Below are 19,439 nucleotides of genomic sequence, written 5' to 3' on the forward strand. Positions count from 1 at the left end.
CGGCGCCCTTTGTAAGGATTTGTGGCCGGTCAGCGTGCGACCTCTGCGAAGTGACGTAATCGCGAGGGCGTATCAGAGGTGAAAGTTTACAAAATCGCAAATGAGGTTTGAGGTAGGTCATCATGATAACGGTGATGGAGGCGTCTGTAAAGCGAGACGTATTTGGGAAACATAAGTTACCAGGAGAAAATAATGGGTAGACACCACTGCGTTGAATATAGTCTCAGAAAATTATCGAAGTAAAAGTGTACATAGTTCAATTTTTATTGTTTGTTTTGGCAATGAATTATTAATGATTAATCAAATGTGTAAACTGGTTAGAAATGTGGTAAGTTGTTTTTATACATCTATAAGCTGGTTCATTCAGTTTTTAGAGGGTAAGGCCAGGTACACAGGCGATTTTGAGTCGCGCAACAGTTGCCCGTCTAAAATGTTCAACATTGTTTTAAATTGGAGTGCGCACACGAAGAAAACAGTCTGGGGACAGTCGCGCAACTGTTGCAACCGATGTTCCCGGACCCAATTTTCCAGCGACTGCTCTGCGACTGAATTGTTGCGGGACTATCGCTCCAGGTTTGGTATCCATTGAAACGAGTGTAGATGCGCACACATGCAACTAAATAGTCGCTGTGTCGCCCAGTCTCACCCCAGGAGTTCAACTACTCGTGGCCAGAACTGTCACTAGTGTTTGCTCACTTGTTGTGTGTGTGAAGTTTTTAGAAAATTGTAAGTATGAGTGTGCGTGATGAGGATGTCGAACAATTAATTGATGAAGTTGGGAGGAGGTTGATACGAAATTGCTGGTCTCACAAGTGTTAACAGTTCATCAAAACTCCCGACACTCATTCTTGAATATTTGAAAAACTTCTCTGGGTGTTCTCTTAAGTCATTGTAAAAAATGGAACTGTCCCTTCACAAGTCGCTCACTATATGGGATGAACCCAGTATCTTCTCTTTTTCTTTCGCGCGCGAAACTTCAGCAACAAAGCACATACTACGGCTGTATCATTGAAATCCATTCGGAACGCTGTAACGAATGTATTTCCAACACGTCTCAAGACTAGATCCGCGACTAAAAAGTTGCCTTTCTGCGCACTCCAGCTCAACTGTCGCTAGACTTCATAGTCTCCGAGTGAGTCGCGCAACAGTCCCCCGATTAGTCGGGCAACTGTTGCGCGACTCAAAATCGCCTGTGTGCGCCTGGCCTAAATGGTCTTTTCTAAAGTAGTAAATTATTCACAATTTTATTCCCGATAACAAACAAATTGGTTAACTAGCAATAAATGTGACCTAATTAACGTTTCAGTATGCTTGATGGACCGGTTATGGATTAAGAGGTTCTCACTATAATCTAAAGGATTAAATTTCTTTTTATAAATTAACCTTTTATCCTTTCATTGGAACAAAATATGTGATTTCTAATAAATCTCTCATAGAAAGGGCGTCAAATTAAAAATCGGATTAAATAAAGTAAAGCCTCAATATAAATTCAATAACACCCGATTCACCTTTGCAACATGAGTTCAGGGATCAACAATTTACAGCAGCAAGGGATTAAAGGGAATTACTAACTATTGGAAATAAAGAGCAAAGAGCAACATATGACCGGACAGACGGATTAATCGAATCCTTTGCTCTTTAGTCTTCACGTTAGAAATCAGTGGATCTCATTTTTCTTTGTGCAAGTTTATGCCTACTCGCTCACGTTTCGACTTTGAGAAAGTTATCTCTTTGACACATGACATTTGTAAAATACAAGTGTACTTTTAAAATGTTATTAAATACGGTTTTGTAAATCGAAAACATCTCTGGCAGTACTGATAATGTTTTGCAATTTTCGCACCTGCATAACCTTTTTTTTCAAATAATGAATTATGTAATTTTTAATTTTCATTTTTCATTTAAGTGCCTTGCATGTTGTTTTTATTATTTCAAAATATCGATAATGATAGAGAAACAAAACAAAATGTAATCTTTTGTGAAAATATTTTGAATTTTAGACACCCTTAGTATGTACAATGTATTACTTTATACATAAATACTTCCAAGTGTTTGTAATATAATTGTTCGCAGGGGAGGGTATTTTCGCCTACCTCTGGCATAAGATACCGCTTTGCCCACCTGACTTTCTACGGGTTTGATCCCTTGAACTTCAATACTATGCCCCAACATTTAATCGAAACAAAACAATGTTACAATATCTATATTAAAATCCCACAGAAACACTGACAACCCCAGGCCACTGACACTAACACTGACCTAACGTATCCCTTAGGCTTGCCGTTATGCAGGATTACCAATCAGCGTTTGCTCGGTTCACTTGGCAACTTCACCTTTTCCTCACATGTTGGTATCACTGTATATCAGCTGATACAATGGCGTTGCAGTATTATTCCGCCGTCAAGGATTTTCTCAATCGGAACTAATTCGAGACGTATGTTCTCGGAGCTGATTGCAGCCAAGGTTTAGCCTTTAGCGTTGTGGGTGGAAATAGTCGAGTCGTGAAGTCCATATAACTGTTGACCCTTTATAAGTATAATGTGGGAAAATGGGTTGGTATGAGCAAACCTAAACGATGAAGAAATTATATCTTTTTAGTTAACTTAAAAATAGTAAAAGTTGAAAAGTAGTTTTTTCTGTCTAACTAGACAAATGGTTGAATTGTAGCTTGCCCTGAAGATTGATTGCTGCAATGTATTAAAAATGTTAATTATTATCAGTAGTTCATATGCATGGTCATCTGCCAAAGACAAAAGATTCCACATACTAAAATACTGTTTATTTTTCTGAGAAGAGTGAGAAATGACGGCGTTTCGCCCCAACAACTGTTTATTGTCATATATCTTATCCGTGCGGTGTTCAGTGTAGTACCAGTACAGTATAATGTACAACCATACAGTATTTGTACAGTATAATGGACTCATAACCCACCTTAGATTGCATTCATATAGTATACATCTTTAGCTGAGGAGAACTATATTTGAGTGGGAGAAAACTCTCCACTAAGAGTCACATGAAGTTAGTCACTTTATCTCCAAATTAACCTTTTACAGGAAATGTAAACTTGGCATTACCTTTAGCCGCGATACACTGTATTTGTCATAGTCACGTCCCGTGCGATACCAATAACGGTACTGGCATCACATATCACGGCATATGGTACATATACCGTGATATGTGATGCCAGTGTCTCACATATCACAACGCTACTCAGCTATAGGCAATACAGACTGTATTTCAGTTCAGTCTAATCTAACCTGACCGTCACACTAAATGCTGTTATCATAGCTAATTACTACATTATTGTGCTTAATCTATAACTGCTCAGTTTTGTCAAAAAGCTTTCAAGGCGTAAATGAAGTGTTTAGTTATTGCAATTTAAGTGGTATTTTAAAATTTGTAATTGCCAAATAAGTGAAAGGTTTCGGTAATTTTTATTTTAATATTTAACCATACAGTATTTAAAATAGTTATATTTTTTATGGATGAGTTTTAATACAAAAATAAATGTTAAAAAATAAGGAAATTTAGCCGATCTCATTTAAGTCTTTTTGGTAATCCCTCTTCCAGAAAATCCACAAAACAGTTGTTGAAGCGGTTGCATTCAACAACGCTGACATCTCCTGAAGACCAAAACTCGATTGCATATACGTAATTTCAAAATTATATTTCTTTGCCTTTAATGGTCTTAACCACACTATTTCTATCCCCATCCTCATAATTTATTTACATAATTTAGTGTTTTTATGCTCGTCAGCCTCAGATTGATATTCTCATGATCCTCACATTCGCCCACAATGTAAGTGTAACCATACGTTACTTCCAATCGTGTTATCTCGCTCCCGATCGCCACGAAACGACAAAGGATGCAGGAATCAATAATTTCAGGACCTCATGCAACGTACGTTGGACGCGAGCGTAGCTACGTGCTGATCCTATCTGTATGTACGTGCTAGTCGAGCGTGTAACTTACGCTTCTTTATCGTCTGTGGCTGCATAGGTAGAAAGTTGTCATGAACTGGACCGTGTCATGCCAACTGGACACGCCGCGCCGGCTGCATTAATACAGTGGTTAGTTATTGTAATACATTATTAGTTGTTTGTATTTAACGCTTTTGCAATTTTAAGAGGATGTTGTAATGTCCTTAGGATAGCAACACACCAAGGCACCGTTTATCACATTTTAAGTTCCTTCCTAAAGGTTTATGTTAATTCTTTAGTTGGTCATTATGAAATGTTTTCCGAGTGTCAATTGTTGTAAGGATTTTATAGACAGGCGAATACAGTTATGCCCACTTAAACTACCGATTTTAATAGAATGTGTTGACCTTTACCGGTAGGCTGACTATATATACCATACCTGCCACTGCGGATGCTGGTGGTTGGCGAGATTTTAATCTGGATCTCTATGTCAAAAGTGCCGCGCTCAAATCCTTCGAAAAACAAAAAATAACCTAAATAACTAATTTCTGCAACATACTATTTTATGAATGCAGTATATTTAATGGTTTTATGTATGAAGTACACAATATTTTAACAATAATTATCTTCTTATCAAATAAGAAACACATTTATGGAATGAATTTATATTATCAGCCGATTTTCATGAGATTTAGTTAATTCGTTGGTGTTAAATATAAGTTACTCCAAGATGTATGTTGTAGAAATATGTTAATAAAAAAATTGAAATACCTTTTGATAGGGTGGTCAAAGCAAATCGAAGATTTCTTTCTTTAAAGTGACTCAAATTTAGAGTTACCCCATTTGCTCACACTTATTTTATAACTTATTAAGATATTTTATCCTTATTTTTACGTCTTATTAATTGATTGCAATTTGTAGTTTAACCAACTGTAAATATAGTTATTATGCATTAAACAGTGTTTCCAGTAATGCACAGTATTTTCTCGTTAGAGATAAATTGCAATTCAATTAGCTTACACCCATCAGCTGATCAGCACTAGGTTGGCAGCACTCGCTTTAAAACTCCCACGGTTGGCATCATTGTTCGTATATCAGCTGATTCAATGCCGTACATTTCCAGCAGTATTTTTCTTCCAAGGATTTTCTTGGATAGGTCTAATTGGAAAATACATTTGTTTCAATCAGGCCTGCCTCCGTTTAGAGACTACCTGAAGTATTGCACTGTTTTGCATCTAGTGGCATTTCGCTGTTGTACGTGGAGTTAAACAATTTATTGTATTGGTGGTTTTTAGCATTTGCAATTTGGCTTCATGGATACTAATGGAAAAGGATACAAGCTGCATCATACGTGTAGGGGGTGCTTTTAATTTCACTAAATCAGTAGTAACAAATTACCAGAGAAACTTTCTTGCTGTTTTTGTGATGGATCAATGCAAAATATTGTACTTTATAATTTATTCCACACAAAGCAGGTCAAGCTTAGTTGTATTAGACATCTGCTCAAGTCAAATTTCATAGGTCGCCAAAATGTGGTGTACTGATGAATGTTCAGATTCAATTCAGGATATAATATACAAAATAATAATTTTCATAAAACTCAGGATATGATCCTAGGTTGATATGGCAATTTGATTATAGAATCTTAACTATTTCCCATATTCATAAATAACTTTTTACAATGACTTATTCCCCAAATATTACTACAGACTCAATATAGATCATAGACATAAACAAATGATGTAAATGACGGAAAGAATCCTATACTAATGACGTTAACATATTATGGTTCGACAGTTGCATTTAAGTAATGTTAAATAATATTTACATTCGGGCGAGTGACAACATTTATTTAAGTTTATGATCCATACCGTTTCAGTTCTAATATTCGTGCAGTATTTAATATGTGTGAACCAGCTGTGATATTGTGAAATCGAAATTCATTAGACAGTTCTGCTTGTTTACATTTTTAAACGTTGTAGGTTTGTTCTTTGTAACCATGGATACCATCAATCAATATTTACTTTTAAATCTCTCACCTCAGATTTTTGAAAGCCCACGGGGTAGAGCTCTAGGTCGATATCGAAGCGGTAATAGTTCTATATGTATCCTCGGAGTTGTAGATTCATGTGTGTTCAATTTGAGCCCAGTCGGTTCAGTACTTTTTTGTTGTTTAGCTCATACAAACACACAGACATACAGACACACAGACAGACACCACGTCTTCTTTATATTCTTTGTAATAGTATAGAGGATAGAATATAGAATAGATAGGTACCTATATATAATTTTAACATTTTCATAACTAGTTGGTTATTTCATTTTCACAAGCTTTCAAACTTTGTGCAAAGTGTGTACCACAATTATTTACATTTCCAAGTGGCCAGATGAACTAACAATCTATCAAAACGGTGAAGTTGCAAGGTCTCGCTACCCAGGGGGTTTTGAGGAGGTAGGAGCGCTGGGTTAAGGTTGTGGGTCAGATGGATAACAGATTATTTATTACACTTCTCAGTTCCCGGCTTGTTCTGGTGACGTAATGTACAGAGGTGTGCTAAAAGCAATGCCCCAGTAACCTAGAGCATGTTCTAGTCACAGATAGAAATGAGCATTTTATTGTCTACTAGTGGCTTTGTCATGCTTCTCAAGGGTAAAACCCTAAAAGACAAGGATTAAGCCATTGTTGTGTTAGGCTTTAGTAGGAAAAAAGGTACAGATCAACTAATTTGAAATCTCAATGTGGAATTCTATTTATTTACCTTTTTCTTGTTGGTTATCTTCAATCAGCTCTCTAGCATAAAAAGTACATGAGTTCTTTGTCTCTTCTTCTTTTCCTGTCTCTATGGAAACGAATTAGTACAATAATTATCCTCGTAAGCTTTCCAAAAGCCTGAAGAGCAGGTAAAATCGGACATAAAACAAACATAAACCTTTCTAGACATACGAGCTAACAGGACAGTTTACCCATTTTAACAGCGATCGGAAAGACTTGTATTACCAAAAGCCTGCTAACATTTGATCACAATATACATTTTATTTGCGGATTAAATAATGCGTTCATAAATCTTGAAAATATTATAATAGATGACTGGGCAAAGAAATGTATCTATTTTCCCTATTATTTATGGTATATAACTTTATTTTGTCAATCAAATGTTATGCGTTTGAATAATTTCACTTTTCCTGACACCCATCTTAATTTGCACCTTTTAAAATTCTTAGGCTCTGTAAGATTTCTAGAGATCCGGGATAGTTTTGTCCGATTTCAGGTTTCATGTTAAGCAATAATGCTCTCCGATTGTTCATGACCCTCATTATATTATGCTTATTTTGATTAATAAAGAATTTATTCCGAAATTTACTACTAATATTAGCAATTGAAAAGATTTATTGCTAATGAAACTAAATGTTACACAACAAACTTCTGTCATAACAAATTCAATTTTAATTTAATTTACAACTTAACCACTATTATAAACCAAGATGATGAACCTATCATCAACTTTCTAGTGATTACTTATAATATGGTATCACCATTTACGGTGTTACGGTTTCCATTTTGCTATAAGTTATATAAAGTAAAACTTGCACGCCATCCAGCGCACTAATTAACTAATTAGCACTAATTACCGTATGGCTGCTGCACTTACTCTTTAATTAGTAATGATCTCTATTCTATAACAGGTACCCTGAGTTTATGCGCATATGATCGTATTTCATTCCTTGAATGTTCAATATTTTCTTTACATTTTTAGTGAAGTTTTTAATGTTAATGATGTTGAATATTTGGTTCAACCCAATCTACCGTTTCACGGAATGAATTTACTACTATTATGAATTTTAAATCTTTACCTGTCCAAAAGTATATGTATACTCAAAAGTGAAATACTCAACTTAAATATCTCTCTTTCAGTAGAAAACAACACTTCCCAAGGTATGAATCAATCATTTTATTAATTTTAAAGTTTCTAGCCAATTAAAATTAATGTCGGTTTTTTTAGTTTTGCCTAAATTTAAAATACTACTTTCGATTAAAGATGCCAATACCTAAACACACATGTTGAAACTTAAGTCAGTTAGTGAACAAAAACATTTTGTGCAGCTGTAAAACACATTGTGATACTAAAACGATAGTTCTTTGGTTTAACTATATATAATTTATTATAGTGTAAAAGTCTATAAAAGACTAACACTTTTGTACTGGCGCTCTCTATAAGAGGCTCTTTCAAGTATTTATTTATTTATTTATTTTAACGGCAAACGCCATTTTTACAATCGTTTTACATTGTGATACATTGTTTACATTGTTATTTATTGTTGTTATTTACACTGTTTTATATTGTTCTCATTGAGTAAAAGGCTGTCTATGGTCGTCTATTTCAGTATTCAAAGTCAATACTGAACCAACTTTGGCCGTGGATAAACCCGTACAGTATCTAAAGGTTTACAATTAGTAGTTACAATACAAAAAAAAAGCTGACTAGTGAAAATAATATTATATTCTTCATATTCATTTTGATACATCGCTCAATTTGTAACCATTTTTCATTAGAAAAAGAAAATTCCGCTTCAAATCCCCTTTTTCTCTAACTGTAACTGTCTTACCCTTGTTAAATGTAACACCAAAGATAACAATATCCCCTGTAATAAAGCAATTCCCAACACAAAGATGCTTATTTTGCGTGTAACAATCACTTAAGACGACGCTGTATTAGTTAGTAAGAGGCTGAGGACGCGGGATTATTTTGAGTGGTTTCCAAGTCCATTAAACCCCCACAACACCTGAGAGACCCATTGGGGATGTCTTGTGAAACTTGTATAGAAACACGTGATGGTGTTGGAAATTATTTAAACCACCCTTTTGGTTGTTTAATGAAGAAAAGGTTCACAAAAAAGATAAGGGTGTACAAAAGTTTGTTTTTGCTCTACATATATGAATAATTGTATCCATTCCATTGCTGTTACAGTAGTTCCTCTTCCAGATGGTTCGTATGAGTCGTTGTAAGTAGTCGAATTTACTATGTGCACTTATGAACTGCCACTAGTACTATCCTGATAATTAGACCAATTCGTATTTACCAAGGCAAATATGTGGTTCGGATTCCACTATAAACTGTAGGTCCCTTAGTTGCCATTAGCTGTATGGTCTATTAATTATCAGCTGTGTCTAAGGAATATCAGCCTTAGTCACTAAGAAAACTACAAAATCGCGCCACTCATCCTACACTCATCTTCATTCATACTTGGCTTAAAATACCTACTTTGTATGGTCGCCATTTATTTGAAAAGTATTAAAAATATAGGAATAATGCTCTTAAAACTGTTGGATTTTTCATTTGATTTGGACAAAAGCACGAGCCCGGGATTGTATTTCACATTACTTCAGGCTAGTCCTATGGGTTACAGGATTATCACTTAGATCAAATATCAATTGGTTAATTGGCGAAATTTAGACGAGCTTGCTCCCCCTTATTATGTAGAATAACGTATTTAAGTCTTAGAAGTTTTTTTTTTCATTTGTTTATTTCTATTTAAAAACCTACGAACAATTTTTACAAATATATTTGAAATATTAATAATTTATTGAGTAATTTATTGTTTATAGAATTTTGCAGTAGGCTTACACGTACTTTTTATAAATAACATCTTCGGTCATTGATCCTTTAGTTGACATTGAGAGTTAACTTAACCACAATCCGCTCTTGATTCTTTCCATTTCCTTTTGAGCCAATAGTTTTGACCTTGTATGCAATACATAACGGTTGAAACTTAGAGGGAAAGATCAGACAAGAACTTAAAAGTTCTCTTTTTTTTAGGGACATGAAAGAAAAACATTCCGATGGTTTTATATTTTCTATAGTTCAACTAGTTTCCTGCTTTATTTTTTCTTTCAGTGAGCGTTCTTATATTGTAGCGACGCATAAACAATAAAAGACCAGTCGATAAAACACGGTGTCAACGAACGATAATATCAGCGGACAGTTCACCCGGAAGTTGAAGCAGTGACAGTCTAGAACAGAAACTGAATAACTGAACACGAGGTCTTGTAACTACAAGAGTACTAAATAACACTTTCACGGCCCACGATGGTGGGGTCACGGACAAGCACTTCTGGGACTCCTGGATAGGGATTTAGGGATTTAAAATTGTAGAACGGGATTTTGGGGGGTTATTTGTTTTGTTTGCATAAATTTGGGATATAAATCCTATTTTTGGTGTAGTGCAAAAAACGTACAAATATATTTTTTTTGTATTTTGGTTAAAAAAAATTTACTTATTTCGAATTATAATAAAAAGTGCAAAGAAGTAAAGTAAAGGGTTGAAGTGGGCAGTGGATATGATGTGATATGAAATTAGTGCTTCTTGCACGGGTTATTGGACAAAATGGAGTATACGAGATTAATCAGGTTTATTTTTTTAATGTAGATAGATGTAGGATGAAACAATTAACAGATAAAATAACAAGAATTTCTTTTATGTAAGGTAAATCCAACAAGGTTACACATCCCCTGTGGCGAACCCGTGCTTCATTATAAGTCCCGCTATCTAGTTTTACAAAGTGTTACACTTTTTATACTAAATTAACGTTAATTTATCGATCCAATTTGTTCGTACACGGTGTAAACTAGTTGCGTTCGCGCATAAACTACTTAGTTGCAATCATTCAGTAATTGACGTTTATTAGAAATGATAACTGAACAGTAATCACTGCCTTTTAAGGAGCAAGTTGATTGTATTTGCATTAACGGTTGAATCGTGTTTTACTTTCTAAACTAGCTGTGGTAAATTACTATATAAATATTAGTTTAGTTGAATTTGTTTATCAGCTTGTCATGTATCCTTGATAAGAAATTGGAATTGTCAAAGGTAATATTTTTTTTAGTTTGTTGTACTTTTGAAGGTTTTGACTGCTGAAACAGCTGTAGTAACAAGGCTTCACAATGCACGTTTATTTGACTCGTCGATCTCTATTATTACTACAGCTTGACTACCCTCTACTGAAAGCTTCAGTAATTAATAGTCAATGCTTTAAGCCAGGCAAAAAAAACCGTGTTGTTTCTTTTTCTCAATTTCTATTGTTGCAATTTGCCGTGAAATCTTTTAAGGCACACAAAAATGATACTCAGTGCTATTGCAATGCCAGTTGTAGAAGAAGAACTTATTAGATATTAGAAGAATTATTTAGATATTGAACAGATTTCCATAATTATTGTTAGGCATATTATTAAATACGATTTTAAACTACCCTCCCAATGCTGAATTAATCCATCCAACTGTGGCTATACTCTAAACTGGTGGTTCAAAAAAATGTTTCAATAGAAACACTTTTGGGAGGAATTAATTTCAAAATGTTTACTTGCACTCATAAATAATCACCATACACAAATTCTCAAAAACGTTAAATAGATAATAGTTTCATAACCGCCGCAAAGAATATCATTTCCCAACATACATTACAATAAACGATTCAACCTTTTCCACAAAAATTAAAAGATAATTGACCGTTTAACACGTATACAGAGGTGTTAAATCAACGTAATTTATGCTAATTATTATTCAGAGACAGTAGGTAATCATAGGCTAGTTGCCAGCCTGCCAAGCTACTGACAAGGGAGAAATGAGGGGGTCAGAGGTGGCTCAACAATGGACTCAGTGCTGCCAACCGACGTAGGTAAATAAGTGATGTTTTATGTGGGGAAACGACGGTAATTGCAGCCTGTGAGGTGGCAGAACTGCTATTGAGTGTCTCTATGGTTAATGCACTCTCCGAGTGATAAATCAGATGGAAAAGTAAGGAAAATGGATCGTTTGGATGAATGGCGATTGAGATTGAGTGGGAAATTGAAATAAGTAATTTAATGAAAGAGGAAATGATGATTTAATATTTATATAGGTGAACCCATTTTTAAGATAGGAAAATTGTGAAGTAGGCTCTGAAAAACTATCGAATGTGATTGATTTATTTAGAAGAGCTACTATGAAGGTCAATTTTGGAGAAATAACACTAGATTTTAACTAAACAGGTCAAATGCTTAAAGTCATGGCACTCTTTAAATCTTCAAGATATTTTACAAGCAAAAATGTTCAATGTTTTCTTAAGACCGTTTTAATGATTAGTCGCAAACTAGCTGTTTCATCCTCATTTTGTTATAATCTTATTACCAAAGTACTATAGTATTTCACGATGTTTGCCTATAATAGAAAGACTATACTGTATTAGCGTTACTTCACTCTCTCGCTCCAACAGTCAAAATTGCATTCTCAATAATCTATTATCAAGATGCTATTAAAAAAAATCCGTAATGCGAGTTAATGGAAGACGCAATCAGCGGGAAAGCTATATCATGTTTGTTCAAACAGTCCAGATTACGTTACATAAAATAATAGGGTATTTTAAAGTAGAATATTACCTGGATAGGCGACACTTCAGCAACTGTATTATTTATACTTTTACGTTAAATAACGCCCACCTCCAACGCGAAGTTTGAAATGCAATAATGGGGCCCAAGCATTATTAGACATTTAAAATGTTGTTTACAATCCCAAACTGACCCATAAGGTAGTTAAGTCCACAAAGGTAATGCAAGCTGTGGCATGTAAGCCCTCTGTATCTAACTTGTTTGATAACAATAAGTCAAGCTGTTAAAGCTAGATTATCCTACGCTCTATATGGAGAGTTAGTAAATCCCTACTTTCACTATTTGTAGTGTTAGGTATCGGCCCGTGTATACTGTCAAGTTTACTATTCTCGTACGACATGTCATGTACGTACATCACTCACACACACTACTCAGGCAGTGTGGGACACATACTGCGTTTAAATCTTTTGTGCGCGACAGTAGTTGGTTACAAAACATACCTGAATGTTGTTTATTGTAAGAATTCATAAGTTCTCACTGATTTTCCCGTAAATCTTGGCATATGTAAAGTTGGTTTGGAGTTTTACACGGTTTTCGCGAAACGCTTCGATCAATGCTATGTAGTATAACGAAGAACTTTGGTCAGTAGGCATCATTAATTGGTACCCCACTGAAAATTGGGTTTTGGGTCCAGGATCATGACACTCATATTTAAGACAAGAAATTAAATTTGGCTATTCAGAAAATTTGTAAGTCATGGTATTGGATATAAAGTAAATCGTAGCTTAAACAATGTTGGTGATGATCTACATCAAGCTGCTTTATCCAGGACCATTTAAATAACCAACTGTTCTATCGACGATTCTTTACGAACTTCACGATAGGTAGCGAGCATTATATCCTTATACCCATCTCAGAATGTCAATAGTGTTCAAATACACGAACTGTTTTATGTTTATGGAAAGAACTATCCATACAAATAATCTACTTGGCACACTGGACAGTGGACGATTCGTTAGCAAATTAGTAAGTGAAACAAAACATTATACTTGTAAGCTTATCCAACTAAAATATCTTAAATCGATTTTGAAGTTTAACACACGTAAGGTAAAGCTGAGAAATAACCAACATTTTGTACCAGCATTCAACCTTAACTATAAGTTACGCCTGGGATTGTAAGAAGGGAATGGTCGTTTCCAATGGGTTTGTAGTTTGTCTACAATAAACTGCCTACGAGTGTGGGACCTTGGATCGTCAAAGAGATCGCGATTAATGGATATAAATTTTCAATTACGGTCAGCCTACAGATCCTTGAAAGATGAAAGTATAGGAAACATGCAAACTATAAATCAACTGGGATACAACAATAGTACTAGAGTATTTCTATTGCGTTACTAACGCTATACCAAGGAAGGGCTAATGGATAAAAGACCTCCACTTTCGTCATGGGAAGTACATTATCGTTTATAACTCTGACATCTGTTCAAATATATCGAGTATGGTATCACCACTGACTGTAGATAGTAGAAGTTGCCTGTGAAATTTAAAATCGAGTATGTGTCATCTTTGCGACGATTTAACGCTGGTGTGACAGAATTTCTTTTCTCTTAAGGGTATATTTTAAGATTTGTTCTTTACTCATTGATACGATAAATACTTAATACTATACGGTAAGTAATGGGTGGTTATAGTTATAATTTTGTTAAAATTGGTTTAAAATTGGCTTAATAACATGACAAAATAATAAACAATTAAAAAAAAAATGCACTACATTCACTGGACTGAACTAATCTTTAATTGTCTGTAGGTGATTAATAAGAATGATAAAAAAATATCTAAAGGAATGTTTCATATACATTGTATCACCATAGATCAAACATATTCCCTTCAACCACCATAAAATACTCGTTATGGTTGTTGAACAAAATCGTGAATATAATAGGATGCTAAATAATAAAAAATCTAATAATAAAATTACTTAAATCATAATTATTTGGCCTTATTTTAGAACAATTATTAAATATACGTGTAAGTTACAACCAATGCGAAAAAAAAAATTATCCAATAAAAATAAATGATTACTCTATTACTTTAATACACTTTGAAAATACATGAATTGCAACCTCAATGTAAAGCCAAAGGCATTAATGAAACCTTTGTACTCTTACCTTTGGAGTCGAAATCACCAAATCCCATTTAACTTTGAGGGCCAGCGAGCACGTATGTAATTAGTGTGGGGACAATTTGGAGGGAAACCGGCCCCTTTGGCGCGAAAAACAGATAACAGCTGATTGTGTGATTCTGTGCCACTGTGTGGCCCGTTGCTTTGTGCGGGGAAAATTGGAAGTGATATAATCTGATGGTTTGAATATGTAGTGTCATTGACTTTGGATACAGAGATATGCTATCTATATCTACCTATCTGAGTCTTTCATGAAAGCACTTTTAAAAGTATTTACCAAACAGAAAACAGTAAACGAAGGATTATCGAAATAAGGGGAAAGGAATGAATATTCCCTCAAAAACATCTGTATAGTGAGTACAGGGATGTAACTAAATATTGACTGGTAATGTCACTTCATTTATGCTCATACTCTGGAAACCTAAGTTCATTTGTTCTCCAGGCTACTATGTATCTAAATTGGTATTGTACCCAATAAATCAGAAAGTCGCCGGTTCCATCCTGTGAAAAATCAGTGACCTTTTGATGATTCGAAACCCCCAGCTGTTATTAATCATTGGACTTGGTTCTAGCTATTGCCGATATCCTAGCAATAAGTGGCCCTTGCTAAATTAACAAGCCAGGAAGATCAACTTTATTCTGCACTCACTCAGCATTTATTTTCCAGATGGAATTTCTAGGATTATCTAATAGTACTTCACTTGGTGAAGCAGTATGTTCCACATTTTCTGATGAAGAGTCTATTTATATTGTATGTTTGTTACAGCTGAACTAGGCGACTACGACCCTCGTAGACATTCGCCTGGTTATGTCTCTGAGTTTCGGTTCCTCTCCAACCAAACGGTGGAACTGGAGACCAAGATAGCTGAACACCATAAGGACCTTCAGTGAGTGATCTTTTGACGTTTATAAATTTGCTATACTTTTGTGTGCTTTAAATTTATACATTTGTGGTTGAATAGTGTATCTGGCGTAAACATTAACCATATTGCCAGAAAGCTTTCCATCCTGTAAGCATGCAAAGAATGATATATTTCACCTAACTGATAAACAAAATCACCGCCATTTCCGAGAAGGTTGTAAACACGCTAGAGGTAAGTGATAACATGTCTTATCACACGCGTGGAAAGGTAAAGTAAACAGGGTGGGGTAGTTGAATATTTTTACTGAGTGGTAACAAATTGGGTTAATCCAAAAATAACTATCTCCTAACCAAATTTGCATCTAATTTGATATTTCAATCCATCAAAACACTACAATAAAACGTACAGAACTAACCAAAAACATTATCTTCAGATTATCTATTAGGATGATAAATCCTTTGATTATTTTTAATACAACTTAGTGTTGCCAATGAACTACCAACTTTCCAAGCCAATTATTTGGTAGTTTTAACACCGGAGGTAGCTTACAAAACCGTTATTATCCGTTAAAATAGATTACAACTTGGGTAAACACGTTGAAATAAATTAACAACAAACAATTTTAACATAAATCTTACAGAAAACATTAAAATTGACTCAAGATGAGCTATTGAGATGATCAATTTTTAAAGGAGGTTGTTCCATTAATATCTACAGTACCTTGTACCTTGATCTACAGTGGATCAAGGTACTCACTAACTCCGCAGCCGATGGATGCTTAGTGGTTCAAATACCAGAAAATAAGCTTCAGCGTACAAACAATAAATTGTGATTTTCGGTAAAAAAAATTTTTTGCGGGTGAAATTATTGTACAATATGCCTTCTACGTGAACCGGGAGGAACTAGTATACTGTCTGTCTTTGGATGGTCCTTAATGAAGTTAAATCTACAAACGAGTATGTTTCTAGTAGCCCATTAACTATCCAGCGCTCCTTGGAGCCATCTGTTGATAATACTGTAGTATCAATGGATAAGCTGCAATGTTACAAAATTATTACATTTGCCAAAAGTAGTTTTAAAGTTGACAAAACAACGAGATATAAATAGGAAATATTGTGTAACTAGTGCGCAAAGTGGCACTTGCTCGTAGTATCCTTAAAATGTTGCCAATTTTTTTTTTCAAGCATTACATGCCTAATACAATCAAACTTTTCTTGTGTTGTATAGTTGAAATACTGGAGTGCGGCAAAGTAAAATGAGTGCGGTAAAGTAAGAAAATGCAGAAATTAGCTACTTTGCGTCCTATAATCAGTGCAAGAAAGCCCACTTTGTCAGGTAACTGTAGGTAAAACAAATGTTCCCCTACATAAAGTGGTAAGAACCGCATACAAATCCGACAATTCTATGGAGCATGTTTTATCCATTGACCCAGTGTCTCCCTGGTGGTCCGCCTACCATCTAATTAGGCATCTCACGCGATCAGCTGGCACAACTCTCTAATTTTGATTTCATCTAATTTATCCTTCACCGTTTGATTAATTGCTGATTTCCGAAACAACTCGTTAGCGCGTTGCTGTAACTCATTTGGAAGGTCGGGAGTTTTTTTGCAAAAACTGAACTGTTGACTTTTTTATGTTAATAGTGCTTGTAAATTTAATTACGTGTGGTCGATGGTTTTTTTTTTAAATCGAAACTTCAAATTTGGAAGCCAGGAATAGGAGTAATACTAGAACAAAGATTTTTTCCACAAAAATGAAAAAAGGTTTAATTTCTAATCTATCTATCTATATATTAATAGGCAAGCATGTTTCTTTAAAACCTTTTTTCTCAGCTCGTGTGCATCGTAGGGAAAATCTACGCATACCGTTGGAAAGCTATTTTCCTGTAGGTGTGCAGAATCCCTTTATAAATTTAAATAGGCTCAAAGATAAGCACAAAAAATGAGTTTAAAAATTTGAAAAAATTAACATGGATCTTATGCGTTGCTATGCTGGTTACGAAATAACAACGAAATATAAACAGAAAATCAAAACAAATGGAGGAAACTCCAATCACATGTTTTATTTACAGTGTGGGGTGAAAATAGATAAGTGAGTACATTACATATTTTTGGTCGAGTTTCGACCACTGGACGACCTCTCGTACTTATTTAATACGCAAGCAGAAATTTTGTGACAATTACTCCTCCGAAACTACTGAACCGATTGACATGTTTTTGGTGTCATTGGAAAGAGCGTAACGTGAAGTTGTGCAGGAAACTTCTTTTTTAGGCAAATAATTAGAGAGTGAGGCCCTGGGACCCTTTAAATTTTTGTATTTCTCCATAAGATTAACATGGGAAACAAACATTGTTTTGAAACTCCAGCTGTTGTTAGAAATGGAATATTAATAATTGGTCTCCATGGAAACATGAGAAAATTCACAATGTTTACATTTGCTTTGACATTTAAATGTAAACAACCAGAACTGTCAAATAATGCCTATTTCACAATTTCAGACAGCTGATAAAAAAATAAAACAACTATGTGGTAGGTTTATTCAATCTTAAACTTTATGATAGATTATTATTTATTATAAATCTATTTCATTGATTATGAAACAGATCTTTCCCGTTGCGAAGCAAAAATTAAAAGTGAGAAGAAGAACATATGTTAATTGTAAACAGTCAATGTGTAAATTATCTATGTTGTATTAAAAATGTGTATAGTTTTGGATGTTGGTTTGCGTTTAATGATATAAGTTATTAATTATTGAATTTTTATTTTAAGGATTTGGCATATGAGTATGCCTATGATAAATAACACCATTTCAGAGTTCTGCCAGTTTTTGCTTCTAACTCTGTTCTGTAGAGTTTAAAGTAGCCTACACCTTATTGTCTAAAAATTGGCTAAATAACTTAGATACGGTACATTATAAAAGCTGACGGCCTTTTTACGTTTACGTAAATTGTACGCTTACCTTTTCCCGTCCATGTGCAGTTTGATAGTTAAAAATTAACCCTTTAAACTGGAATAGGACTGTTATGTAAATTGTGAGTATTTCCATCTTTTAGTCGACTCTTTCAAAATCATCGGAAATTATGATTGTTATTAATTTTTTAAACAAGTCATTTGTTTATAAATAACTCCTGTACATCTTTGCAATTATTGCTCGATTTCGAGCAACATGTACACTAGTCATTGAAATTTTCCTAAACATGTACTACTATTTATTAATATATTTTAAGCAAATATTATGCTACAAATTGATCCTGGATTATGTGAAAGTAAATAATTCACATGTTTATAAAAGATGGACTAAACTAAAATATACCTCGTCTTGCAGTTTAAATAGTGTGTTTTAATCCACTATGTATGTTTCGCCATATCTGGCATTTTCAAGTGTCCTGACGAGTCCAATTCTGATATTATAATGTTTCTGTATACCACTTGAACATTCCAAATATGGTGAAACATGTACACTAAAAAGATACATTGATACATTTGATTAGTGATAAAATACTCTATTTGAACTGCAAGATGAAGTTTGTAAGTTTATTCTATTCTAAGCAGTCCAGGGGCTACAGAATGGAGTTAATATAAAAAGTAATGTAAAAGTGTATGAAATTCTTCGTTTTTGAATTATATTGGCAAAAATGTCTGTTATCTAAAGTTAAAAATTAACTCTCTTTTTTAGGCTTTCCGATTTGCCTTAATTTTATCACAAACATTGTACTTATTTAAAATCATTAAGGAAAACTTCAGATTGTTTAGACTCCCAAAAATGTGTTTAGCTTTATTTTCAAACTTTAAAATATATTATTTTACCTATTTCAGAGGCCAACTTCCCTCCGTCGCCGAGCTCAACTACCTAGACAAGGTGAAATGGTTGGAGATGTACGGGGTCGACCTTCATCCTGTGTTGGTGAGTTAGCAAATTTAAATAATTTTAAATTTCTTAGAAAAGTATAAGTTTCTGTCATTTCTCTACAATGCCGTATTGCGTATTCGAATGTGGTTTTACCCGTAGTAATGATGGTTATCTGTGTTTCCCTTGTCTGTGTCTGTATGCAACTGAAAACCAAACACTCGCTGTTAAACTCGTATGATGCAACATTAACGTCCCAAAAACGCG

At 34.4% G+C, this 19,439-nt stretch overlaps 1 protein-coding gene across 2 annotated transcripts in view; it reads left to right on the forward strand.

Moving 5' to 3' along the window:
• LOC128996308 (band 4.1-like protein 4) overlaps positions 1-19,439 on the forward strand; it is a 252,108-nt gene that overhangs the window by 159,174 nt on the left and 73,495 nt on the right. For both annotated transcript variants that reach the window (XM_054421549.1, XM_054421550.1), the window contains exons 7-8: positions 15,230-15,350; positions 19,142-19,229. In XM_054421549.1, coding sequence (XP_054277524.1) covers positions 15,230-15,350; positions 19,142-19,229 — 209 coding nt within the window. The remainder of the gene's footprint in view (positions 1-15,229; positions 15,351-19,141; positions 19,230-19,439) is intronic.

Source organism: Macrosteles quadrilineatus, unplaced genomic scaffold, assembly GCF_028750875.1.
Source record: "Macrosteles quadrilineatus isolate MER2022 unplaced genomic scaffold, UCM_ALF_1.0 Scaffold_6__1_contigs__length_79288215, whole genome shotgun sequence".
Taxonomy (NCBI): domain Eukaryota; kingdom Metazoa; phylum Arthropoda; class Insecta; order Hemiptera; family Cicadellidae; genus Macrosteles; species Macrosteles quadrilineatus.